At 37.1% G+C, this 27509-nt stretch overlaps 1 protein-coding gene across 2 annotated transcripts in view; it reads right to left on the bottom strand.

The window, feature by feature from the left end:
- The window catches only part of Vav3 (vav guanine nucleotide exchange factor 3), a 330524-nt gene that overhangs the window by 3793 nt on the left and 299222 nt on the right, over positions 1 to 27509 (bottom strand). Inside the window, exons 23-26 of one of the 2 annotated variants that reach the window (XM_036191254.1) lie at positions 24727 to 24843; positions 24079 to 24166; positions 18571 to 18700; positions 1441 to 1524 (exon numbers count right to left, since the gene is read on the bottom strand). In XM_036191254.1, the coding sequence (XP_036047147.1) occupies positions 1441 to 1524; positions 18571 to 18700; positions 24079 to 24166; positions 24727 to 24843 (419 nt within the window). The remainder of the gene's footprint in view (positions 1 to 1440; positions 1525 to 18570; positions 18701 to 24078; positions 24167 to 24726; positions 24844 to 27509) is intronic. The other variant, XM_036191255.1, reaches the window with a different exon arrangement.

Raw genomic sequence — 27509 nt, 5'->3', positions numbered from 1 at the left:
CTCGCTCCCTTGCTCCCTCCCTCCCTTCCTTCCTTCTTTTCTTTCTTCCTTTCTTTCTCTTTTTAATATCCTAGGTGGCAGGAGAGGAGTCAGCCCTGTCTGAAAAGGAAACTCCACCCAGGCTGAATGTGATTGTTGGTCTCCAGTGCTTCATAACAGGCTTTTAGTAACATTTCCACCTGTTGCTCTGTGGGGGCCATAGAGTGTTTTCAATTATATGTGCACTGATTCTGAGAATCACTCACAAGAGATTGGTGGGACTTTACAAATCTTAAATGGTAAAGGAACTTAAGTCTAAGAAAAAGCAACAAATGGAAACACCATCCATCTGTATAACAGTTCCCAGTGCTCAGGTAGCTCATAATGACCCGGGTTACCCTGGAAAAGTCCATCCACTTGGCAACAGGGACCTCAGGCCTATCATTCATGGCTTTATAATGACAGCCTTTTTTTTTTAAGTCTCCAGGTGTCCATCATAAGATAAACGAAAGGCAATACTATAGATTTCAGAACTGTGAAGGGAGTAAAAATAGGTCATTTTATTTTACCATTCAGGACACAAACCCCTTTAATGGTTTCCTTACTGAAAATGGTCCCATTGCCAAGGCACTGTTCTTAAAGTCAGTGCACATAAAAACACCCCTGTGATGGAGAAACCCAATTGTAGACTTAACTGTGTGACCTTGCACAGGCCTCTCAACCCCTCTAGGCCACATTTTTCTCATCTATAAAATGAAAGGTTTGTACTAGCTGACTTCTAAGGTCTGTTTCAGAATTCTATGTTCTGTTGGGACTTACAGGTTAATTTTTAAAAAACCCACAAGAAAACGTACTTTATCTAGCCTCAGTGCCATATAAATAGTCATTTAACTCTCCGGGTAACAAGAGAAATTCAGATCAAAATGCCTGGACACCAGGTAAAGTGCTGTAGGAATGGTGGCCAGGAGTCATCATTTTAAGAAATGCATACTGAATCTTATTCTTCTATTTGGAGGGGAAGTTGAGAGTTTGGGCCCCTTTTTATTTTCTTCATGGAAATGAGCAAACACTGATTTTTCTCCACTATGATTCCCAGTCCTCAGAAAAGATGAATGATTTTTCAGAGTACTTCATCTTCCTTTTAAATTTCCATCCCTGACCCATTTCCAACCTCTCTGAACAGAGACAAGATGAAATACAAGATGACATATTGAAACTTATGGCTATCACACACAGACACACACACACACACACACACACACACACACACACACGTGTGCGCGCGGAATGTCATGGCAAACAATGACTCTATGGTGGGGAAGAGTGAAGTACACAGTGACAATGGAACTCTGGGAATTGTGCTTGAGATGTATTTCCATGGGAAGCCATACACAGGAGCCCAAACATTGCATTTGCACACAGAAACGAGCTGTAGAGATATATAAAAGCAGAAAGCAGTACCTGACCAGAAAGGAGTGGAGGAAGGGGGAACAAAGCTGTAGTCTGGAGGAGTTACAAAAGAAAAGCCACAGAACAGAGGAGGGGCTTAGAGAGGGAAAGAAAAAGAAGCAAAAGAGCATTTAGGAGTTGGCACAAAAACCTCTCAATACAATGACTTTGTTGTTAGTAATCCCAAGAAAATTGTCACATCCAAGTTGCAATACCAAGCTGTGCTTCTTACCCACTGTTCTCCTGTCACCATTTCTGAATGAGAAACATGTCAGACTTTTACATTTTGATTGACAGTAGTTCTGCAAGTCAGAGCTGTCTATCATTTTATAGGCAAACAGCAAACCCACTACATGTTGCCACCCGAGCCCCATCCATCCAAAGATGGCCTGATTCCCATTTGTTACAATAACAGAAAGGAAAATGTATTGATATAAATATATTCCTAATCAAAAACAATATGAATAAGTAAGAGCTTACAAAAACAGTACAGATAAGAGCCTATAGGGCTGTGTCAATGACACATAGAGACACCATGGAAAATCCAAGACATTTGTTAAGTTAAATTCAGACAATTTCTTAAGACTCTCTCTTCTCTCAAGAAAGCATGCATATCACAGCTTATTTTCAATAGAGAAAAATACAATTAGAAATGAAAAACACCCTGAATCTTATCTTGGAAAATCAAGTTGGAGAGGAGTACAACAAAGATACTGGAAATTGTGCACTCATTTTTTTTTGTTGTTGTTGTTCACTATATGGCATTGATAAGAGTTGATTGTATTCATTGTCAAGTGGTCCTGAAGTGTTAGTTACTGTTGCTCAATAAATTAAGTATATCAATAGTTTAAGTCATTACAGTAAACAAGAGGAAGACATTGATGCTCTCTTGCTTTTGCATCTGAGAAAATCTGAATCCACATATGGCTTTATGGTCCTTATTCTTGACCTCAGCTGCACAGCTCTTTTCAATGAGTACTGTAGCTCACACACCTCTAACATTTAACTTGCTGATTGGCTCCATGAGAACAGGCAAAGAAGACCTGGGTCATAATCTTTATCCATATATTTATTTTCCCTTTCATCCATCTAGTAGACAGTTGAATTCAACCATGTTCAGCCAGCAGGAAGAGTTCATTTCCCCATCTCCCTTACATTTTGGTAAAACTATATAGTCCCAACCAAAGCTATTAAAAGCAAAAACAGCACGAAGCAGCTCTTGAGATCTTTCCTTTTAGAGTATTCTATCTTGCTTTCTGACATGTGGAAGTTGCCATCTTAGTCCATAAAAAAGGAAAATATTACCTTCAGGACGATATAGAATGAACTCAAAGGAAGCTGAATTATTAAGAATTTATGGAGCATGGGTAACCTGTCCTTTTGGCTAGCTCTGAGCTATTTCTACGTTTTTTATAAGATAGAGAAATAAACTGACTTTCTTGATTAAGCCAATGGTTTTGGATTTTCTGTTACTTGTATCTAGACCTAACCTAAAGCATTATCATCAAAGATGTAATAAAAATGGGCTGAGCAAATTGGGATGAGACAGTATGTCTTTCCACATACCTCTCTTTAGGGAGTTGCCTAATGCTACAAGCCAGTACTATTATCTGAAAGTGGACTCTCTAGGATCCCAACAGCTGCAGTGACCTACTAAGTATATTATCAGATTCCAGACAAGCAAACTGGCTGAGGGAATTATGAGGAGTTCAGTTGTTCTTGAAATCATTGACTGTGAAGCTCTCACACATATAGGGACCAATGTCTTACTCTCTTGTGTCATGAATGGTCTCACAGTTTTTTTTCTATTCCATCTGCTTGTTCAGTTAAAAAAAATACACTGCTACTGTTACATGCTGTCACAGTTAATTTTATAATATTATAAGTTCAATTACCACTATGCAATATAAACAACAATTCTCTGTCTCTGTCTCTGTCTCTCTCTCTCTCTGTATGTGTGTGTGTGTGTGTGTGTGTGTGTGTGTGTGTGTGTGTGTGTATGCATGTGATGTGATGTATGAGTGTGCATGTATACAGAAAACAGAGTTTTGCCCTGCTATCTATCACTCTTCTCCTTACTCCCCTGAGATAGGGTCTTTCACTAAACCTGGGATTAAGGAGCAGTCAATTAGCAAAGTCCATCAGTCCTTATGCCTCTGTCTCTAACAGGATCAGGTTTGCAGACTTTTGTGTGGCTGGCCACACAGTCTTTTAGGTCAGTGCTAGGGATCTGAACTCAGGTTCTTGTGCTTGCATACCAAATGCTCTGACCCACTGAGTGATCTCCCTAGCCCCTTGTTTTTACCCTCTGGAGGTCATGATGTACCCTCTGCCAAGAAGAAGAGAGGATGACATTTCTAATGAAGTAATCAGCCCATAACTGACCTCACTAAGGACACCTATGGTGTCAAGATTCTTAGACTCCTATCTCTTGTCAGTGAGAACATAGATTAGAAGCCATGTTCTGTGCGCTGCACTGACAGGTAATGGGATTTTTTCCCTTTGGACTGTTTTCTATTTGATTCCCTCTCTGGTCCAATTCCATTCATAAAAAAAGACTACATTTCTCAAAAAAATCTAATGAAAGTAATATAAGCTAAGAGCTAAGAGTGAAATATTACAAGAGATAACTTATCTCAAAAGGGAGGAAATGAGAAATCAATGACAATACAATTAAGTGCTATTTAAATAACTTCAACAGTAGGTAGACAAACTTAACAGATAACCAGTCTATAATCAGAAAATCTAAAATATCTGAATATAGGTGATGCTTTACCAAGGAATGTGAGTCTACATCAACAGGACTGTAATATCACTTTCCCTTATCTAACCTTAGGTACCTTAAAATTATTTGCATTACAATCAAGTAGCTAGAATTCAAAACTTCTTCAGTTAGATCTATAATTGTATAACTCTAGGACACTGGAGGGACTGCACATTGGCTCAGAGCACTTGCTGCTCTTGCAGAGAACCCAAGTTTAGTTCCTGTCTGTCACATGGAATAGCTCACAACTGCTTAGAGCGAGTGCCAGCTTCTAGGGGACTGGCATTGTCTTCTGGCCTCCAGGGGCCCCACATCTATATGTAAACACCAGCAAACATACAAACATACATGCACATAATTAAAAATAAATGAAATAAAATGGCATATTCCTCCCTTTTGCTGGCTCTGCCATGCTCATTTACTGCTCTGATTAATATACCAGGTTCTTAGATAGACCTTGGCTCTCTTAGCTCCATCCTGTGACTTCAAACATTTTCAATGACATTACTCTGAAGACCAGCATAATCTCAGATTTTGCTTGTCAAAAACTAAACTTACCATCTTTCCATTTTAACTCTGCTGGCTAGTTTTCTATAATTGACACAGCTAGAGTCAGTTTAGAAAAAGGAATCTCATGTAAGAAAATGCCTCTACCAGACTGGCCTGTGGGCAAGACTGTGATACATTTTCTTGGTTGATGATTGATGTGAGAGGGCCCAGCTCACTGTAGGTGGTGTCGATCAGGGTGATGGTCCTGAGTGCTATAAGCAAGCCAGGAAGAGCAAGTTAGTAAGCAGTGTTCCTCCATGGCCTCTGTACCAGTTCCTGCCTCCAGGTTCCTGCCTTGAGTTCCTGCCCTGCTCTTCCTCAGTGATGATGTGATGATGGACTGCAAACTGTAAGATGAAGTAAACTGTTTCTTCTCCTGGTCACCTTTGGTCATGGTGTTTTATCATAACAGTAGAAATCCTAATTAAGATAGAAATTTAAGAAATCTACCTTTTTTTTTTTTTTACTTTCCATGACTCCACTTTTGTGACAGCCTTGCAAAATCATTAGACTCTTCCTATCCATCCTCTACATCGAGTGTAGTCTGCCTTTGTGATAGCAACTTAATAATTCCTTTCATAGTTCTCAGTTATCCCAATCCAGGTGCATATACCATGCTAACCACAGACAGCCTCCAACTTGCTTCTTGCTTTCAACTTGTTTTCTTTTTTTAAACATTGCCTCCCAGCTACTCATCCCAAATGTAGATTCTCTCATCAGCTTGCTAAATTATGAAGTTCGAACTCTTGGGAGGAATCACATGACGATTTATTAGATTGGTTTCTCCCCCTTTTCTAACCAAACCTTTTAGAAAGTTCACGCCTGCATTCTTTTTCCTGAACCAGCTTCCTATTTCCCTGTGGCTTTCGGCTACGTTTCCAACAAAGGACTTTTGGTTTATTCTAGAATATTTCTCCTGTCCCTGGGCTCCCTGGTTCAAAAGTCTACATCAGAGCCTTCCCAAGATCCATGATAACCAACTCAGATTCTATCTGCCCTTTCTTGTCCTCTCCTAGCCATCTGGTAGGCATTCAGTCATGTGACATCACTTCTGGGTTCTGCTGTTTAACATCTGCATATGGAACTCCACTTAGACACGAGTCCCTCAAGGCAAAGACCAGTTCTGCATCTCCCACAGGACAGGCCTCAGTGCTATACAACAGCTTCCACACAACAGACAAGCATCTTCGCCGGGTGTTTGATTATGTAGTTCTGTATGTCTCTACTTCTGATTGTCTCAGCTCATGTTTCACTCACTCAACTGCTCAGTAGGACTTCCAAGAAAAAAAAAACAAAAATAAAACTGGCAAAACATACAGGAAAGAAAGTGGAATCTACTCAGGCTCTATCCTCTAGGCTTTCCAAGGAAAGCAGTGGCATTCCTACAATAACTACTCTTCTGAGATGCTGAGCAGCAGTTAAACACCAACGTCTCATGGCATGAACCATACTGTTTGCCTGAGGACTCTTTTTAAAGTAAGAGGTTAATCAGTTTCTTCTGCCACTGCATATACATCTCTCAGCCAAGCATTTTAAGGGTTGATAGGGATGATTTCCACTTCTCTGTGCATTGTAGCATGATTTATGGTTGCCATTCTCTTTGTATGTCAATTTTCTCTACCCCTGGGTCCTTGATTCTTTTAGGCTATAAAATCAGCATTTGAATGTCCTGGCACCTACTGAAGATAACATGCTAAGCTAGGAAAGTATGCATTCAACTCTAGACATGAGTAATGTCAGAGCTGGGCATGTGATAATATACTCTTTAGAGTGATTTAAGTTATTGACTATGTTTACCTCCACACTAGAAAGATATACATCTATCTCTGCACACATGCACAGATGAAAAGATTCTTCATTAAATTTATCCTATCAGACATTATTAAGACACCTTAGCCCAGGAGTCACTGGCAGGTACATGTTCTGGAACAGGATTAGGAAGAGCCTAGGAGAAGTGACATCCAAATGGCAGTGTTGCTGGCTGTCACCTCCTTGACTCTCATTTCACTGCCTGTTTATCATCACAGGCAGCCTCTCCACTCATACTTCTTTATTTTGGGAGCTCCAGCAATCTCTCTGCCACTCATGGCTGTGTACATGTACACAATATGAAATCAATAATGAGTTCCTTTTCAGTGGCATGGCCACTGGTTAGGTACATGCTTCAATTAAGGCCCATTTTCTTTCTTTCTTCAAACATTTCCAACTTCACATCAGCACAAAGGACAACCTTCCTTGGTGAGACCTTGGAGGAGGGTTTGACATATGCATAACACCTAACTGTTACTGGGGTGCCATTCATGGAACAGTGTTATGAAATGAATGATTCAGTTTAGTGGCAAAATGCTTGCAATTACAAAAGATGAAGAGTAAAAGAACACTACTTATCAACATTTCCAAGTTCAACAAATAAAGATGGAAGTGCTAGAATTCTTTAGCAGAAACCAAAGGTATCTGTTAAATAAACTGGGAATGAACTACATGCATGTAGACACAATAACTGAGTGGCTAGTCACTAGTGGATATCATATGGTTCTGATTCTTGACTGGGAAGATTAAAAAAAAGGTACAGAACACAGAACTACTTCAATTTAAAGGAAAAAGAAACTGAAAAGAACAGGTTAACAGGAGAATTTTTTAAAAGTTCAATGACTTGATATCCGATCTTGTATTTCTGCTATAAAGGTAACTAAGAACTGCTTTACAACACTGTAGTCCACCTTGACCAAGCTACGAATGCTCATGTGCAAGTCAAAGTGCATTCAATTTATAGTAACATTGAAATTAGAAACAAAATTCAATCAACACTTTTCTTAAGGGTTTGTGTTATCAAGCCATGAACTAATTTTTGAACTAACACCTAATTATCCATTACCTGTTTTACAGACCTTTCCCTTAAGTGTTTGTTAATTATTCTCTGGTACCTGAGATATCATCTAACACTTTCAGTTTTAACCAGCACATAGATTCACATTAATTTACATAACACAAAATTTTAGCAAGCATTGGGCCAGTGTATTCATCAAGACAATGATGTGTGCTTACTGCCCAGCAGTGGCCTAGAGGGTTTCCTGAAGCCTTGAATTCCTAAGTGAGAGGCATTGATGAACTGTCCTGGAAGTTGGATTTATTTATTTACTTATTTTTTTTATTTACTTTTTTTTTTGCCAAGATTGTGTACAGATGGTCTGACAGCAGAAAACTTGCTGAGAATTTAATGAATGCTTAATTTAAATTTGTTATCCTTACCCTGATTTTATTTTAGAGCACAGACATTGTTTTGTGGACTTCCAGTAATATCCAATGACATATTACCAAATATGTATTTCTTTACCTATCTCAAAGAAAACAAACCAAAAACTTCTTACTTAATTGGTTATATATTTTAGGTCTTGTTGTTGGAAAAAATAGGGATAATTCAGATGAGTTTTATTTAATTGAATGCTGACATCTAAGTGAACAAATCTCCGTCAACACAAAGTGTAAAGATACAACAAGGAAAAGTTATGCATGAGATTACTGTAAGAACTGAACACTTGCATGTTATTCAATGCTCCATCATGCAAAGATATAGTCACTAACAAGAAAAGAAGCACAAGGTCTTCCCAATCATTATGGAAAATAGGACAGTTGACACCACCTTGGGGATTCAGATTATTTATAGGCATATATTTTCTGGTGATATGGATTGGATTTTAAATACATGTTCTCTAAAAAAAGCTGGCTGATATTTCTTAAACAGTTAAGGTACAAGGACTACACTGAGATACTTAAGAAGATAAAACAAACATTCAGAGCCATTGACTTCAAAAGTGCTTACAAGTTATTGAAGAAACAGATTCATAAGGAAATTATATACAAATATGAAAAGACTCCAGTTCAGAGTGAGAGTCTATGGCAGACACCAGGCTTCATGGAAGCCAGAAAACAAAATAATACCTTCCAATCTCTTAGCCATCAGATTCAAAATCCTAATTTTATACTCAAGTCTTCTCTTAATGTTTCATTTCCCATTTGATATCTCGAGTTTGACTAGATCATCTTCAAAACCTGTCACCCAAGTGACTATATTTTGGTCCCAGTCAATGTCATTTTCACCTGGATGCCAGATGAACCTCCTAATTTGTCTTCATCTTCCTTTGTTTACCTAACCCATTCCTCCTGTGCTCTTTTCATCACAGAAACCAAAACAATGCTGTTAAAACTTAAAGTTAGATGAGCTTTCTCTTTTGTTTAAATTCTTCAAAAGGCTTTCCATTTTCTTCCAAAGTCAAATTTAAAGCACTGTAAGACTTCACAGAGTCTAGCCTTACCTACTTCTTGTACTTTGCTTCCTAATAGTCTTCCTCTTGCTCTGCTGGCATTGCTTATTTTATGTATGTTCTGCCTATGTACCATCTATTTCCTCTCTGAGATTCCTGAGTGCCTTTACACAAACGCGATCTTTACATTGGAACCTTCTCTGGCATTCTATAAACCCATGAACACAAATCATGGCCTCATGTAATAAGAAAGAGTTTATTCTAGGAACAACATATAACTTAAAAACATTGGTTGACATTGATCAAATTGTGAAGGAAATTTAGTAAGTAGAGAGAACATAATGCCCTAACCTCCCATTGTTCTCAGCGTTATCAAGTCAGCACAAATGACCTATACACTCAGTGACTAAAGTTTTAGGTTTTAGCTTCTCTACAGACAGATAGGTATGAGGATATTTATAGGAACTAATAATGAAGAGAATCTTCTGGTCATATGAATGGCCTTATTAGAAAGGAGAGCTTTAGGGCCAATAGTTGGTGTCAGCCTGGTCAACTGGTAGAATAAGAACTGCTAATCCATCTTTCTGTATCATGGCTAAAGGATCTCTCCTTTTGCTCAATACCCAACCAGCCCAGTTAAAACCCCAAACCATTCTTCAGTACATTGAACATCATTGCCTTGTTATGTTATTTTTCCAAAGCAATTCTCAATTTTTAACACTCTAATAATTCTTTTCCAACCCATTGTTTGTCTTTTCTACCAGCACATAATCTCCACAAGGGCTGATGTTCATCCGTTCACTCACTGCTCTATATACCCAGAAATTTAGAAAGTGCTTGCTCTGGAGCAGGGTCTTGATGAAGACTGGGTGGATGATCCATGGAGAGAGATATTAAACAGGATATAATAACTGCAGAGAAGATAAAATAAGTTCTTGGGTTAATTCAAGTCTGCAGAACTATATTCTTTAAGGACATGAGGGGATAAAAGATAGGGGAAATTAATTGGAAAATAGTGACATAGTTTTTGTTATTTTTTTGTTTGGACTATTTTGTTCTTTGGTTTTATTTGTTTGTTTGTAAATAGACATACTATATAGCCCTAGCAAGTATGAAATTGGTCATATAGACTAAGCTGGCCTCAAATTTATGATGGTAGTCCTCCTGCCTTGGCTTATTAAGTGCTGAGATTACATGTACACACCACCATTTCCAGGGAATAATGACATCTGCACTGGGGAAAATTAGTAAATAAGTAAAATTATACCAAAATGTATTGTGTAAAGTTCTGATAAATTGGAGTGTATTCCTAGAATAGCAGCCAGGATGGTTAGATATTTGATAGTTACTCACGTGATAAGGGGTAAAATAAATATTTAAAGAAGAGTAGGAGAAGGATATACAGTAGGGAAAGGAAAACAGCATTCTTGGTGAAAAGGTTGCGGTATTTATTTAAATATGTAGATGACTTTACAGTATATTCTGGGGTTAGCATAGTACAGTGAGGATATATATATAGTTGTCATAGATGAAAAATAGCTATAGCAGCTATACTGAGCCATATTTATGGGTAATGTCAGGAAAAATTTTGTTCAGGATAGAAGGTGAATGATTTGTGTGATAGTTCAAGCAAAGACGGATGACCATCTTCTAAGAATGCAATAAAAGACATTTGTTCAAAAAGTTCCCTGCAGAGCTGATGAGGCTGGCAAGTTTGAGTTGCCTAGATCCTGGGAGAACTCTGCAGCATTCAGACTTATTGTTAAGGTATCAGGCTGTATTGTGTAACACCCCAAGGTGTGTGTACTACAGAGTTAGCTGTAAATAGATAAACGCTGAATGTGGGGGGGAAATGAATGAAGGAAAAAGAGGGACAAAGGAAAACTCTGGCTGATGGTCTACTCAAGTTCTAAATGCTGACAGTACCAAAGAGAGTTGCAGGGTTAAGCTCTGTTGTCATGTGTGAACTTAGGACTCAGGAGCATAAGCACTATATCCATGGAGTAGATCAAGCCAGAAAAAAGCTTCCAGCATTGACTTGGAAAGCTACAACCCTGATGGATTTTTTTTAGAAAGAAAAATAATTTTCTCAACCTAGACAAATGTGCATATTTTCTAGGCAAGACCTACTAGACAAATAAATCCTTGAATCAGGGCTATCACACAAGTGCAATCTATTCAATATGGGATGATTACATGTATTAGCTACATTGAGGTCAATTTTTAATTTAGAAATAAGACTTCTAAGATTGGACATTGTTAAGATAAGAACTGCTAAGAATGTAAGGACTGCTTTTTGAGCCATGAAATATTAAAAGGACAGCTGTGAATGAGGTTATCTAAATTTGTTGAATTTAAGTCTGTAAGCCATTTTCTTATGGGATCCCAGAAGTGATTACTAATTTTTGGAGCCATTACCCACAGAACAAAAACGTCTTAGAGTAGCCAGTGAGGCTCTTGAAAGGCTTAAATAAAAAGGGGAGCCCAGCATGCCCTGATCATAATGACATACAGTTTTGGTTGACTAGTTGCTTGAGAACTGAATCATCTGTGGATATCATAGACATGTGAAGGAGGAAAGTAAGCAAATGTCAGGAGAATAAGCCAATGAACTTATCCCATAATGTACACAGTGAGAGAGCTGAGCTGAAACCCAGGAAGTAGGGGACCAAAGTACCCAGGCAAAGTAGAAGGGCTTTACCAGTGTTTTAAATTTGCCAAACGAGGCTAACACAAAATTTCACACTGGGCATCGGTGTGGAACATATGGAATCGGTGTCAGGAACAGCAGTAGTGATTGCAAGAGCCAAAGCATCCAGCGCTGCCCACGAGCCAGACAGTCCTCCAAGCGCTTCACACCTACTGACTCTTTTAAGGAGCAGAGCATGAGATTTAAACACCAAGAGGCAGTGTTGTGTGGTGAGATGAACTAGGAAACTCTAAACAAACTCTTTCCTTTAAGGCAGCAGTTCAGTTCTCAACCTGTGGGTTGAGACTCCTTCAGGGGTCGAATATCAGTTATCCTGTATATTAGATACTTAACATTACAACTCATAACAGAAGCAAAATGACAGGTATGGAGTAGCAAGAAAATAATTTTATGGTTGGAGTCACCACAACATAAGGAACTGTCTCAAAAGTTGGCAGCATTAGGATGGTTGAGAACCACTGCTGTAAGGAACTATGTAGGATGAATTTCTAATAGGTCTTTTAATAAAAACCTGGAGCCAGAATATTGGGGTAAATGCTGAAAGACCAGAGAGAAAAAGGAACAAGTCACAGCTACCACCTCTTACTTCACCAAGTCTTTAGCCTGAAAAATCCTCAACTGATAAACCTCTAGCCAAATGAGCTTCCTCAGCTAAAAAGGCTTCAGCCGAAAAAGCCTCAGGCTGAAAGGGAGGCTTCTACCCAAAGGCCTTTAGCTCCTGTCTCCTCACGCCTTATATACCTTTCTCTGCCCAGCTGTCACTTCCTGGGATTAAAGGCGTGTGGTTCGCAGTTCTGGGATTAAAGGTGTGCCACCACTGCCTGGCTCTGTTTTCTCTCCTAGACTGAGTCAATCTCATGTACTCCAGGGTGGCTTTGAACTCACAGAGATCCAGAGGGATCTCTGCCTCCTGAGTTCTATGATTAAAGGTGTGTGTTACCACTTCCTGGCCTTTATGTTTAACCTAGTGGCTTGTTCTGTTCTCTGATCTTCAGGCAAATTTTATTAGGGTACACAATCTATCACCACAGGACGGCACCAAGCTTGCATCATTCTGTGGAAACATGTTTGACAGGGCAAACCTTTCATAGTGTTTTTTGTTTTTGTTTTGCAGGGCAGGGCTGGAGGCTTGTGGAATACTTCACAAGAGATGTTACCTTGATGTATATAAAAGGGTATCAATAATGTCATGTTCTATTAATTGACAAATTTTGAATATCAGATAGGATTCTCTGATTCTCACATTCTACACTGAGTACTTCAGGTCCTGTTTCAGACAACTGGCTCTGCAGTGATGCTTGAAAACATGCCTTGGGTCACAGAGCTTCCTCTTGAGAGAAGGGTGCATTTCATGGTGGCAAAGCTGTAACCCACTGAAAGTACCTCACTTATGTGAAGCCCATTTCTCCAAGGATGCTCATTTGCATCATTTGGTCTGTTGAAACCAACTTTTCAAAGACTCTCTATTATCTATTGAAACAACAAAAATGGAAATTAGTTTGATAAATTTTAGAGAATAGTTAAAATGAACACTATGAGATTACCATGGGTCCAACAGTCATATAAAGATATCTCCAATCTGATCCTGTGGAATATGACTTTACTTAAAAAAAAAAAAAAGAAAGTAAGAAAGAAAGAAGGAAAGAAAGGAAGGAAGAAAAAAAGAAAGAAAGAAAGAAAGAAAGAAAGAAAGAAAGAAAGAAAGAAAGAAAGAAAGAAAGAAAGGTCTTTGTAGATGTTACGGATCCCAAGTTAAAACCAACCGTCTAGGGAGGGCCTTAAATTCAATGGCAACTGCCTTCCTAAGTGAAAAGATGAGGACATATAGAAGGGAGAGAGGAAGATACCCCAGACTAGAATGGCACATCTATACAGCAAGGAATACCAAGTATTGCTCAGCCATCCAGGGCCTACAGACATATGGATAATACTAAGAGTTTAGTCACTTTGCCTCTAGAACACACAGTAATTTCTGGTTGCTGTTGTTGTAGGTGGTGGTTTTCCTTAAAGTAATTGTGTGGTAATTTTTATTGCCATCCTAGGAAACTAATATGAGGTTAAAACTAATATTAAGGTTATCAAAATAAAATTATATATAAAACACAAATGACCAGTGAAAAGATGATGAAAGACTGAGCATAAAATAAAGCAATCATAAAATGAGAGTGGATGAATATGGTCATGTTGAATTAGAAGAGCAGAAAGCTCAACTATTTTAAGTGTATATTTAAGGAACTTAAGAGAATATTATCCTTTACTGTGCTGCAATGTAACTAAGAAAATTGTCAGGCCTTTTCAGGAATAAGACAGCAGTACTACATAACATTGAGATTAATAAACACAAGTGGCACAGATTTCATATAAGGCAGTTTAGCACCTTCACAATGCTGCTCTGCTGTAGAACTGTGGGAGCACACCACCTCACACGATGCCACCCTAAGTTGATCCTAAATGACATTTTTCAAAAAGTCTAGCTCCATACCCACAGGCTGAATATGCTCTCCTCACTAATGCCACATTAGCTTATGTTCTTGGGCTTCAGAAGGCTAACTGAATTCTATGGTTACCTTATTTGGCTTTTGTGTGTTCCCATTTCCCAGACTGTCTTATTTATTATTATAGCTCCAACATCTAGCGCAAGGATTGGCACATGGTTAAATAATTGTTGAGTATAGGAACAAATAAAACAGATGTAATGCGATCACAGCAAGGCTTTACTTGTGAACCACTCAGTATACAGGTGCTCTACACATCTCCAAATCAGTGACCAGGTTCCTCTGCATCTGGAGGCAATGAAAAATAGATGCTGCTGCCTTCCTGTGATTTCTTTGGGCATGGCCAGCAGATAGGGTTATCTGCACATCAACCATTTTTAATTCTACAATAATTCATTTAGGAAAGAGACTAGAACAGCACAAACAGTTCTCATATACTTCGTTCACAGTACCCAAGTACTAACATCTCCCCATGTTTGCTTTGCCAGTCTATGCTTGTTTTTGCGCCATTTGAATGCACACTGCAGACATAATACATTTTTACTGTCAAATACTTCAATATGTTCTTCCTAAAAAGATATCTGCTGCTCTAGCCACAGCACAATGATCAGAAGCAGAAAATTGTGCCGATATAATCTAGCATTATTTAATTATTTAAATCCCCGCATTTGTAGCATAATGCAAACTCCACTAATTGGCCTACCATTTATAGCAACATAAATGATAGCTCATACAAAATGTTTGTATGATACTATATATATGCTGCTTACCTCATCAGAATTCTACCCATGCTGTGTAGGTATCATATCTCTTTGTTTGTCTTTGATCTGAAATGCATCATCAGACTTTGCCCTTAATTACTTTGACATTTTTACAAACCCAGACTGATTCTTTGTTAATGCCTTTCAATTCCTGTTTGTCTGATGCTTCCACGTGGTCAGACTGAGATTATACAACTGCAGAGTGGGGACCATCAAAGTGGTCCGGGTTAATAGCACATATCTGGTGATATTAACTTGGATCACTTGGTTAAGATGTTGATGATGTTTTTCCTTTTATACTTGGTAAGTTATCAGGAGAGAGACTTTTGCCTTATATAACTATGGTCACTAATTTTAAAAAAATAATGCAACTATATTCTGGTACTGACCTAATTCTCCATAAATATGAACTGGCGAAATGTTTAAGGTTTGATTTGGGGTCAGAAACTAAGAAATCCTGTACTTCTGCTGGCGTAATGATCCATCAGAACTACACTCCACCACCTCCTCCCATGCATACAAAGAAATAAAATTAGGATGGGATTTCTCAAAGAACTTGATACAGTTTCCAATGTCATTCTCCATTCTTTGGATGAGAAAGCTGAGGTTCAAACTGGATAACTTTCCGAAGAGGACAGGCCTGAAAATACCTAAATACTCATTGTAGGGTACAAAAGGCAAAAGCCATTTCAGTCCCCTTTACACATACACACGCACAGGTACAGCTAAGCCAGTCAAAGGCAGGTTGCTTGGGGCTACTGGGGATAACTGAGGGATTCTTACACAGATCTACACACTATCTGCCACCAGACCACTGCAGTTTCTATGGGGGTTTACCATTACCCTCTGAGTTCTCACCCCTCTCATCTCTGTCTCTCTCTTTTTCTCCTCTTTTGGAAACATTCAAGCTATTAAAAGGACAACAACAACAATAAAAATAAACAACCCTCTATCCTGACACCCTGGTAGACAGTCCAGAAATAGCACAAGATGGCTTTCTGACTTATATAATGCCCCCTGCCCAATACTATGGGCTCATGTTTAATACCAATCAGTACTATTCTTCATATTATTTTTCATCTGCATATACTAATTCTGCCATAATCTTACCATACTTTACATACTTCAAAACCGAGCCCAGCCTTTCTTTTCCAAGGTGACTACTACACAAGTTACAGCCACTGCTATCACTAGCCAGCCTGTTTTTCTAGTGAGAAGTAGAGCTCGCTGCTCACCTTTATGGAGAATGAAAGAAGGTACTAAGGCTTTACCTTACTGATTCTGCATCTTACATCTTTTGTGAAAGTAATAAAGATGCAAGATCTCGATCTAAATCTGTATCTTTTAAAAAAATATTAATTTATGTAAGCATATAAGCACTCTATTTGCATGTATGTCAGCATGATAGAAGAGGGCACCAGATCTCATTACAGATGGTTGTGAGCTACCATGTGGTTGCTGAGAATTGAACTCAGGACCTCAGGAGGAGCAGACAGTGCTCTTAACTGTGAAGGCATCTCTCCAGCCCTAAATCTGTACCTTAAGGCAATGCTGCTTAGTGAAAGTTATGTTTAGATATTCAGCAGCGTGACCAAGGCTATAAACCAGGGATGAAGACTAAAAGTGCCTGCAAGCAACCATTGTGTACAGAATATGCAACACAAGTTAAGAAAAAAAATACATGTGTTGTTTTCATTAAGGACTAATCCTAAATCAAGGCTTATTATAAAGTTAGCAAGAAAAACTTATGAAGCATCAAAGCATAATGCAGGCTGGTATGAGAACTACAAATATAAGCTTATACAACCCTTTGAAATCTAGTGTGTGCTATGTAAGGAGAGTTTGCAACACTGTTTGGGAGCCTTGTAAGATGAAGTTACTCACTGGTGGTGGGCTTTGATTTCTATAGTCTGGCTCCATTTCATGTCAACTCTCTGATTCCTGTCAAGGTGAGGGTAGGTGAGGGTCCCAGCATCCCCCTAGTCACTTTGGAACACACACTGCCATTCCTAGCCTCTGTGATGGACTGTATCCCCTCAAACTGTAAGCCAAAATAAACTTTTCTTAAGTTGCTTCTTGACATTATTTGGTCATAGAAACAAGGAAAGCTATGGATATAGTGGATTCATGACCTTCCCCATTCTGGTAATGTCATCTTTGTTCCCCACTCCTCCACAGGGCTCTGCAGAACCAAGTAAACTATTCAAGTACTATTCCACATGCAGATGACCTCTTCTGCAATTTGGTTATGCCTGTCCACTGGAAAGACAGAGGAAAAGGAAAAGGTTTAAATTTATGTTTATCTAAAAGAAGGCATCATATAAAAAGAGGTCAGAAGTCATAACTTGGATAGACTTTTAACAAGTTTGTAGCAAAACCACCTTTTAGGTTAAACATTCATTTTGAATGCGTAAAAAGTATGGCCTGTGTGAGAATCTCAGATAATCGGGCAATCTTGAGCTACAAATAGATAAAGTTGATAAACTAGGTAAAATTGCAAAGGTATTTAAACATTCAAGACAAAGTACCTTCTTACTTGTTTCAGTACATGGTTCTGGACATATGTCAGTGACCATTATGAGAATAACCATAAAGCTTTACAAAATTTAACAAAAAAACCACCTCACAATTGATGTGACAAATAACTTCCATACTGTTCTTCAGTAATTGGAACTGTCCTAATGTTGAAAACCTGAGCATTACCTGGATCCCTTTAGTATAAGCTTTTAGGGGAAAAATAAACTTCAAGTTATATTACACTGGTGCAAATCCTTTTTAGAACTACCTCTTCATCTTCCAGTTGTGTGTAGTTCAGGATTCTAACAGTAGTAAAATTGTTTTTCATTTCTCCTCCAAAGTAGTTTTTATTGTTTTTTTTGTTAAGATTTCTTAACAAGGGAGTAAAAATGTGTTTTCTTTACATTTTCATTACCATGTTCTCTTCATAGGTTGCGTCTCTGTCCAGGAAGTTTACATCACATGAAATGGTGAGGCAGAGCATGTTTGTGACTTGGAATCATTGAAAGAGTGATGCAGCTGTACATCTGTGTGTTTGTGTGTGGTCATCCTTTATGATTATTTATAGTACAATACACATTCTTCAAGAAAGTGACCAATGTATAGTTTAAAAACTACTGACAAAATTTGTTAATCCTTTCAAATGTTGGATTGAAATAGGAGCATTAGCAGAGTTAGGATTCCAGGCACACTGGAAGAGATCTGTTAGATACTATTCTTCAAATATCATTAAAGCCACACATGTTATGTATAAATTAAAGAGAGCATGGCTAATATAAAATCCAGTGAAAAGTATAAAACTTTACACATTAACATATCACTTACATTTTGATGGATATTTTAACATGGATATAATTTTTAATTTGGCACAAAACCCAACAACTCGACACATTCATGAACCTCTTGGTCCTTATAACTTTGCTTAGCTCCAGAAAAAAAAAAAAAAAGGTGTCTGTTCAATGCATTAGCATATTGGCTATATTTCAAAGTTCAGAACAAGGATGTTTAATGTTATTTTGCTTCCACGCCCTTAAGTGACCAAAAATTGAAAGGAAAAAAATGTATTCTCAATTACAATACTCACAGCTGTTGCCTGCTCTATTACCCTTCTGTCCGGCTGAATGTTCCGGCTCCTTGTATGGAAACTGTAGCGTCGTATCTAAAGTCCTGAACCCTTCTTTAAGAGAATGGTGCTTGTAGTACTCCACAAGTTCCTTTAAGAGAGCCAATTAAAAAGAGGTTTTGATACTTTTATTCTCATATAAACTCCTTAATCCATAATTAGCCAGAATACAAGTATGATCATTTTAACATTTCCAAATCTATGAAAAGTATAAAGGAGAGCTCTGCCTGCTATCTGAATGGATCTGTCTCCCGCCCAGACACTATCCAGTTTACTGGAGACATTTATCCACAATGGTTACCCTATATTGTTCTTCAAGCATGCAAAGTATATTGTTTGTCTTCAGTCAGATGTGACACTGAAAAGAAACCATGCTCTCAGAGTAGCAATTATTGTTGTTATTAGTGAGAGACGTGTCTTTCTGAAGAAAAATGAAAAGAACAGCTGTTTGCCTGACTATATAGCAATTTCTACTTCTCCCCATTTTCTTTCAACTTATCAGAAAAAAAAACAAAACTTTATACTACATGCGCTTTTCCACAGTAAGAGGAACGCTGATAAAGCACCAATCACTGTTCAGTATCATGCCTGGTTTACGCTGATGCAGGGTCAATGAGCATCTCAACTCTCAGTACTCACAGAGGGCAACAGGGACTTCTTTCGAGTTGTTGTGTAGAAATAATTTGTCTCAAACATCTCAAAGCCTAATATAAATTTCTACCATATTTCACACCAAATCTTCAGGAAAACCTAGGCTTCAGATTCTACACAAATCTGAATCACTCTACTACAAACTGAAATAGAATAACAATTTCATAATGAAAATACTATCAGTAGCTGAGTGTGGCAGATATAAAGTAGCTGATAAATAGTTGAAATGAAAATAAAAATGAATTACTTTACATAAATTATTCAATGCTTCTGTTATAGCACCCTAAAAAAAGAATGGAGAAGCAATTCATTATTTGAAAAAAAAAATTACATTGTCAATTGATCCAACACATCTACTTTGTGGTTAAGTTCAAATTTCTTAAAAGAAATCAATCAGACCAAAACCCACTAAAAACCTGAAAAAAAAAGAATTATCAATGATTTATACTCTTCTGTCTAAGATGTGCTGTGCACTGTATTGTACGGGAGTGCATACATTATTTCTATAACTTAAAAATGTGTCTTTGTGAGCGTGTATGTATGTATGTATGTATGTATGTATGTATGTATGTATGTATTCTCCCTTGAGCCCAAAGAATGGGAGTGCTTGATGAAACAAAAGGATGTGGAATTTGACTAACCATTAAAAACAAAGAGCAAAAAAACCAAAACACCAAATAGAATGTTGGATCTTGGAAATGGCTACCAATATGAGAATATTGCATTTGCATTATACTGATTTTTGACGTGGTTTGGCAAGCATAGCTCAGAAGTTAATTTGTACTTAGTGAAAAATATAATCAGTCTCTTCTAGATCATGAAATAAGAGGCTTAAGGAAAACCATGTGTTTGCATATGGCATCACTGATAACAATGATACCAAGGAACTATTCCTTTAGTCTTTACATTTCAATTAAGATGTGCTGTTTGCCTGACAATATAAATACAAATCTGAAATGAATCATGTAGTTCAATAGCTTTGAACTTCAATTTAACTTTATGAGAGAGAATATAAATTTTATAAATTTTGTTATAAATCATTATTAATTAAGATTAATGAGAATTGGGCTATAAACTATTGAATTATTGAACTGAATAAAAGGATTTTGCAGTCATTTAATATTTTTACAGAAGGAAAAAAGAAAAAAAAGGCTTGTCTAAGAACCTGGGTCAGGCAGTTTAGTAAACTGCAGACAGTCTTTAATACCTGGCCAAGTGTGAATGGTATTTTAGTTACATTTTTACAGTCTTAGGCATGTAAATCTTCCTAAGACGCTCCTGAGTAGAATTAAGGGGCACCACTGTGGATCTTTTCCAATTCTGGCTTTTTGCTCTCTGTAGTTTAGTCTAATCCACCCCTGCTTTAGCAGTCATTGACCTTCAGGTACAACAAGCAAATAAGATGATTCTAAACAAATCTCTAAGCTTCCCTTATCTCAGCCGACACAGTGCTGTCAACAATCCAACTCAGAAATGATGAGTATGGGCCAGCCATTCCAATTCCCAGGGAAACAGGCACTAGAGGTGGCTTACAAGCAGCATTTGGACATAGCTTGTCTGGCATACATGAAAATCAGAACAAAATTAATGCCTTGTAATCTGGAATCTGAAAGTCATTTAGGACTGGAACTTAATGACTAAGAAAAACAAAGAGTTTGATTAACCAAGCCATTGAAACCCAAGGGAAGAAGCTCTGGTCCCAAGCACCAATACAGCCTTCTCTGTGACACATCAGCTAGTTTAAAATAAGCTTTCAAGTCTGCTTGTGTTTTATATCCTTTCTGATAAATATTTTATTCCACACTATACTGGAATTCATATGCAGAAGAACATAATGTAACACGGATATCGAGATACTGAATTACTCCTGGGGAATGGCTCAAATCCACACACCAATACTTACATCAATGGGAACTGTGCAATGTAATAAAACACAATAAACTGTCTGCTACAGATTGTATGACTTTTTTTTTTAGACACCCCCTACATCTTAGAACCTCCTCCATCTTTTGAAAGAATCTGTTAACATCATATGAAATACTTCTTCTGGCAAGTATCCACTTGGCATTTCTCAGCTTAGGTCTATAGCATACCTCTATCTTGAGTTCTCTAGCACACATGCATGTCCTATTTTGCAAGCTATTTTAGATCAGTTGAGTTATTTTATTTTGAAGTATCTTAAAACTACCATGACTGCATCTTTTAAGATTCAAAATAAGGTTACATGCCCTTCTTTGTGAGTTCTACCTTAAACATCATGCCTTTCTCTATTAAATTGTTTTGTGAGAATCCAAATCCAAATCCAATTGGAAAAGTAAAACATTTAAATTAAAAATATTTATAATACCTAAAAATATCACTGATTATCTGCTTATTGAATTTATTGAATGCACAATCCAAAAATTAAAAATAAAGATTCAAAATAAATTTATTCACCACATGAACAAAAGGAAGTGCTACCTTCAACCTTCTGTAGCAACTGGTAATCATTTGCTGAACCTGGCAAAAGGCCTTTGCTTACAACAGAAGGTATTCTCTTTCTTGTCTTTCTTTCTTTCTTTATACAAATATCCTTAAGCTGGTTTATTTTCTTTTTAGTTTCTGTGGTTTTGCTGTTAATAAGTCTCAATTACCTCTTTTGAACCATTAGAGTCTGAGTTTTCCTGAAAAGATTTCCAGGTGTGGAAGAAAAGAAATAAATAAATAAAAGATAAAGAAAGAAAGGAAGGAAGGAAGGAAGGAAGGAAGGAAGGAAGGAAGGAAGGAAGGAAGGAAGGAAATAACATAGGCATGTATATGTATCCTTAACAGTGACATTTGTGAGTGATACACAGATTTTGGGACATGTATCTTTACTTCCCTTTCCAAAGGACCAGTGAATACATTTTAATGGTCTCTGCTACAAATTATTTAAAATGGAATGTCTATTCACTTTAGTATAATCATGGCTTTAGAAGATCTACAGCTCACGATGCTGAAACAAGCTTTTGTTATCCCTAACATTCCCTGCTAAAGGACTTCCTTGGGCTGAACCAAGGTGACACAAAGCTAAACTGATTGACCCCTTTCCAATGGCCATTCTTTTCATCCTTCTTGTGTGTCTTCTCTGATGAGAGTTCCCTTTGCTACTTTCAGTGTCTGGAGGGCTAGCAGTTATCATTGTCCCTGCAGCATTTTTTAAGTGTCATATAAACTGTAACACTGTGAAGAAGCCTCATTATCACCTAAAGAAGTTCTGCAGGCATGTCTTGCAGGGATGTGAAGTACCTGTGCCATGCTTTCATCATGCCAGAGCTGTGCCTGTCATTCATCATCTGTACACCCACTTGCTACATCCTTTCTAGATTTTTATTATATAAAGAATCTCCTCTGGTCAAGCTCGCTCTCTGCTCTCTCTCACAGCCTGATGGGTACAAGACATGTAAGTTATTTCCAGCAGGGAGGATGCCTGGATCTTGGTTACCAATTTGACAAGAGTTTCCATTTTTCAAGACCTGTCCATGCTGCCTATCCTTTGCTTTTAAATTTCAAATGTGCCATTTATATCTATAGATTTCCTCCTATTTCCTGTTCTCTCAGCTCAAGATGTTTTGATTTCTTTAAAGCACTGATCTCTACCTTGAAATGGTTCTGAGATAAGGCATTCAAGCTGGCTGAGCTTGTAAGCCTTCTTATACTCAATTTTAACTCATTTGTATTCCTAAGTGATTTCTGTTATTTTCCAGAAAGATGTAGTATATATCATTTGACTGATAGCTACATCAATGAATCTTCCCTCTCAAACTAATCAAAGATCTTAGCAGCTACAAATGTATCTTGTGTCATATATCTAAATTCCTTATTAGTTCAAGAAACTACCTAAGTGGGAAAAAATAGATTTGTAGCCTCTTCAAAGAAAATAAAATTTCTTTATTGTTAATAGTGTGTCTATAATGATATGAATGTATCTGTATGATATACACACACCATACCTATTAATAAAATTATTGAGATTTTTGTGAATTAATAAATGCATTCTAATTCAAACTAAATTTCTCTGTAATATCAACTGTTGTATGCAGCAAAAATATAAAATTTCTAACGCTTGTCTAGTATAATGAATGAGAACTATCATTACACACAATTTACAATAGCAGAAACTACAAACAAATTTCAAATTGACTTTATATTAAATTTTGTATGAAATACACCTAAATGTAAGAGGTATTTTATTAATAAACACTTTTCTGCCCCATAATTTATAATGACACAAAATAGCTTAATGAAGAGACAGCGGACACACGAGGAGGAGTCACATAGTAACGATGGCATTTGCCATTGAGACAACACACCCAAGTGCCAACAACTGAAAGTTATACTTGAGTTGGCCATTGCTTTAAGAATCATGAGGAGAGCCAGGCGGTGGTGGCGCACGCCTCTAATCCCAGCACTCGGGAGGCAGAGGCTGGTGGATCTCTGTGAGTTCCAGGCCAGCCTGGTCTACAGAGCGAGATCCGGGAAAGGCACAAAGCTACACAGAGAAACCCTGTCTCAAAAAAACAAAAAAACAGAACAAAGCAAAAAGAATCATGAGTAGTATAGACTCTAAAATATTATCTTAAACTTACAAACCTCATTTATAATGAGCAATAGCATTTGAGCAATGTAAAACTTCATTGGAATTCTTCAACCTGGAAAGTTGGGATTTTGCTAAAGCCTACACTATTATTCTCTTGAAATAAATTTCAATGGGTAACATTGCTAAGAAGTTATAGAGCTAAACTAACTTAACAGTAGAAAATGGGAATTATAGATTGAAAAGAAATAATCAATATTTACCATTAAGCTTTTAAATTTTCTATTTTCTGCAATGTGAAAAAAGCCATCTCTTGTTAAAATCTTGATGTGTTTTGCTTCGTTATTGTACCTGTGGGCAATGAATAACTTATGAATATAAATGTGTTTTTAATCAGTAGAAATCAATAATTACCAGAGGGCATGCCCCAATAACATTATAGGAATTAATTCTGAAGACAAAATATATACTTATGCCAATACAATGGTGACAGCTAATTAACAAAATGTATTTACTAGATTGGTTGAAGATATAACCAATATTTGAAGTGAGAGAAGATTTGGATGTGACTAATCATTGTGCTTAATTTACCTAGTAAGTTCAGTTTGAGAGTACAAAAAAGGACAAAATCTAGTAATTTGTATTCTTAGAATTCACTAGAAATATACACATATCACATGAACAAAATATAATGTTATGAAAGAAATCCATTATGCCAATTAACAGCCTATGACACCCATTACTGTTTTCCTTACAGATATTTTCCAGTATTAATGAACTGTATGGATAATTGCATTATTTCTGCTGTAATTAGAACCTTGGTTTTCAACTTCAGTGTTAGATGTGTCACATGACCTACCCAGTTATGAACACAGGAAATCTATTTCTACAAAAGCACTTGTCCTACTTACTTAATGCTAATTGCATATTCTCCAGACTCCTTGGTCCTGTGCCTCACAAGATAAGTACTATTCACCCTGTTAATAAGTTCCGTTTCTGCCTGCAATCTTTCCATTGGTCCAGCATACCTGGCAAAACACAGGAAGACAAAAAAATGGTTAAATGTATCTGAAAAGAGAGGCTAAATATAATTATCTGTCATGGTTTTACTTGTATGCTAATTACACTGCTTTAAATAATAATTCAGAAAAATCTCTTTAATATGTCTAAACACAAAAGTGGTACAATGTTACATCAGCAAAGTAAACGGTGCCTAAAGGCCCAGTGAGTACCAGTACATAGCAAATAAACACAAGGGACAGAGACAAAGAGAAGAATCACAAGATATTAGACCAGAAAGACTGTTTAGGACAGATGTGGGAAGTTTAGGAACACACATGGAGAAGACTATGGGAGACATGGCCCTGCATCACACACACACAGACAGACAGACAGACACACACACACACACACACACACACACACACACACACACACACACAACTTCACATTTCCTATATATACTTTCAAATACCTTTTGAGGATCTTTTAAAAAAAGACTCTGGTATAATTTAAACTATTTTAAAATAATTACTATTTGGATGTGAGATTAATTATCTGAGTTCATAATTTTGACAAATTTCTAGAGAAACAAGAAGTAATGAAGGAATTATTTTCAAAAGCAGATACATTTCAAAACCAGAGTTCAAGTTTCCCTAGACTATATGGGCCTTAAGCACAGCTGAATTCCATCAAAACAATAACCATCATAGTAAAATACCTAAACTCTGGGTGAAATTATTCTTGTATGACTCTTTGTATCAAATGTAAGCATACCACATAGTAGCAAGGAATATCAAAGATCCAGAGCAATTGAAATTAAAAGGGAACTACCTTTGGATTGGCTCTTTTCAAGCCAATATTAATTAATATGAATTTCTGAATTAATATTCCAGAAAACTGACTCACATATCGAATCATAAACTCAGCATAAACTTCAGCCTTTAATCTACACCATTTATTTAATATGTACACAGAAGACATTTAAGGAAAGTTTGTGGAGCCAGGTGAAGGCAATATTGCACCAATTATAAAGGGGAGTTAATGGCATTTTGTACCAATGGCACTTTTTTTTTAAGGCAGTCATGTTTACCTATGACCCATTAGGACCTAGTAGAGTCTGTTTCATGCTTGCCTCATCAGCCTTGTTTCCCCCAACCTCAGCATCTCTACTCTCCAGTCTTCTGTATCTAGGGTTTGTCAGTTTCCTTCTGACTGTAAAGTCCCTCATAGACCATGCTCTTGCATGGACACACACTTCTATCAACACAATTGATCTTGTCATCTAGGTTTAGAGAGTCATCCTGTCCATCCATCTAAAGAACTGTCCTGCATATGTAACCCTCACTCTAGCATTCCGATTACAGTACCCCTATTATCCTGGCCATCACTATATATAATGTGTGTATGTATGGTTATATACATATATACACAAAATTCGTGTTAACATAATTAAAATATAGTTTAAAAAGTTAATCTACACTACAATGAAAAGCAGTAGTCCACCATATGAGCTTTCTACTCCAAGTCCTGGATCAAATATTTAACCTGTTTTTTCCTTATTTATATATAGATATTTTTTAAAAATTGTGTTTATATTACAATTCATTAACTTATAACTCTGAGCATAAGGAAAGAAAGCCACTTTTCTTCAGACATATGCCTACTCTGTGATGGATTATTGTCTTTCTATAACTTCTGTGAAGCCAAGTCATCATTAGGTCCATTTGAGCAGGATAGTAGTTTAAAAATACTTGACTTGTAAAAAGGTAAACACAAGTGTTTGCTTGTTTAGGCTGTTTTCTATCAATCACAGTTCTTTCCAAATTCTCTACATAAACTCCCTAACAACACGTTTTCAGGGGTATATACCCTACCTGCAAAGTTCTCACTCATAATCCAATGGCTTCTGAGTCCCCAACTCATTTCAACTAACTGATGCTTCCTGCCTGCTAAGCCTGCTGCCCCATTCCTGGATTCTACATTTTTCTTTGCCTTGGAGTAAAAATTCATCCTTAGGTTTCCTATGAATAGAGTATGGGATGCAATACTTTGAAGCACAACGCTTACGAAATACCTCATTTTACCCAACACTTAAGTTATACTTTGGTTGGGATAGAATTCCAAGTGAGAAATGATTTTACCTCTTAAATATTAAATGGCATTACATCATTATCTTTTAACTTCCAATTGTTTTCTGACTCATTGGATATGGCCTGATATTTTATTCTCTTGGAAACTTTCAGATTCTGTGTTTTCTATAATAGAAAATTTTAATGATAATGTACTTTCTTATGGATTCAGCAGCATTTCAAAATTGTAGACATGTCATTCAACTCTGGAAAATTTTGTATTATTTCTTTAGTAATTGATGCCCCAAGGCATTTATTTTTCTTTCTGAAGTTCTTATAAGCTGAATACTACCATGAATTTATATCAACTATCTAATTTTAAAACATTTCTCCCATCTTATGTTTTCTTTGATGTTTCTGAAATTTTTTTCAACATTTTCACAAGCTCCTATACTTCTTAATTGATAAGAGCATTCCCATTTTACCTATGATGGGACACCTTGCACAGCCTTGATGCAGAGAGAGGGGCTTGGACCTGCCTCAATTGAATCTACCAGGCTTTGCTCACTCCTCACAGAAGGCCTTACAGTTTTGGAGGAGTGAAGAGGGAGTGCTGGGGGAGA

The sequence above is a fragment of the Onychomys torridus genome, chromosome 6 (genome assembly GCF_903995425.1).
Source record: "Onychomys torridus chromosome 6, mOncTor1.1, whole genome shotgun sequence".
Taxonomy (NCBI): Eukaryota; Metazoa; Chordata; class Mammalia; order Rodentia; family Cricetidae; genus Onychomys; species Onychomys torridus.
Note: the sequence above shows the minus strand (reverse complement) of the source record. Positions and strands in the feature narration are given on the sequence as shown.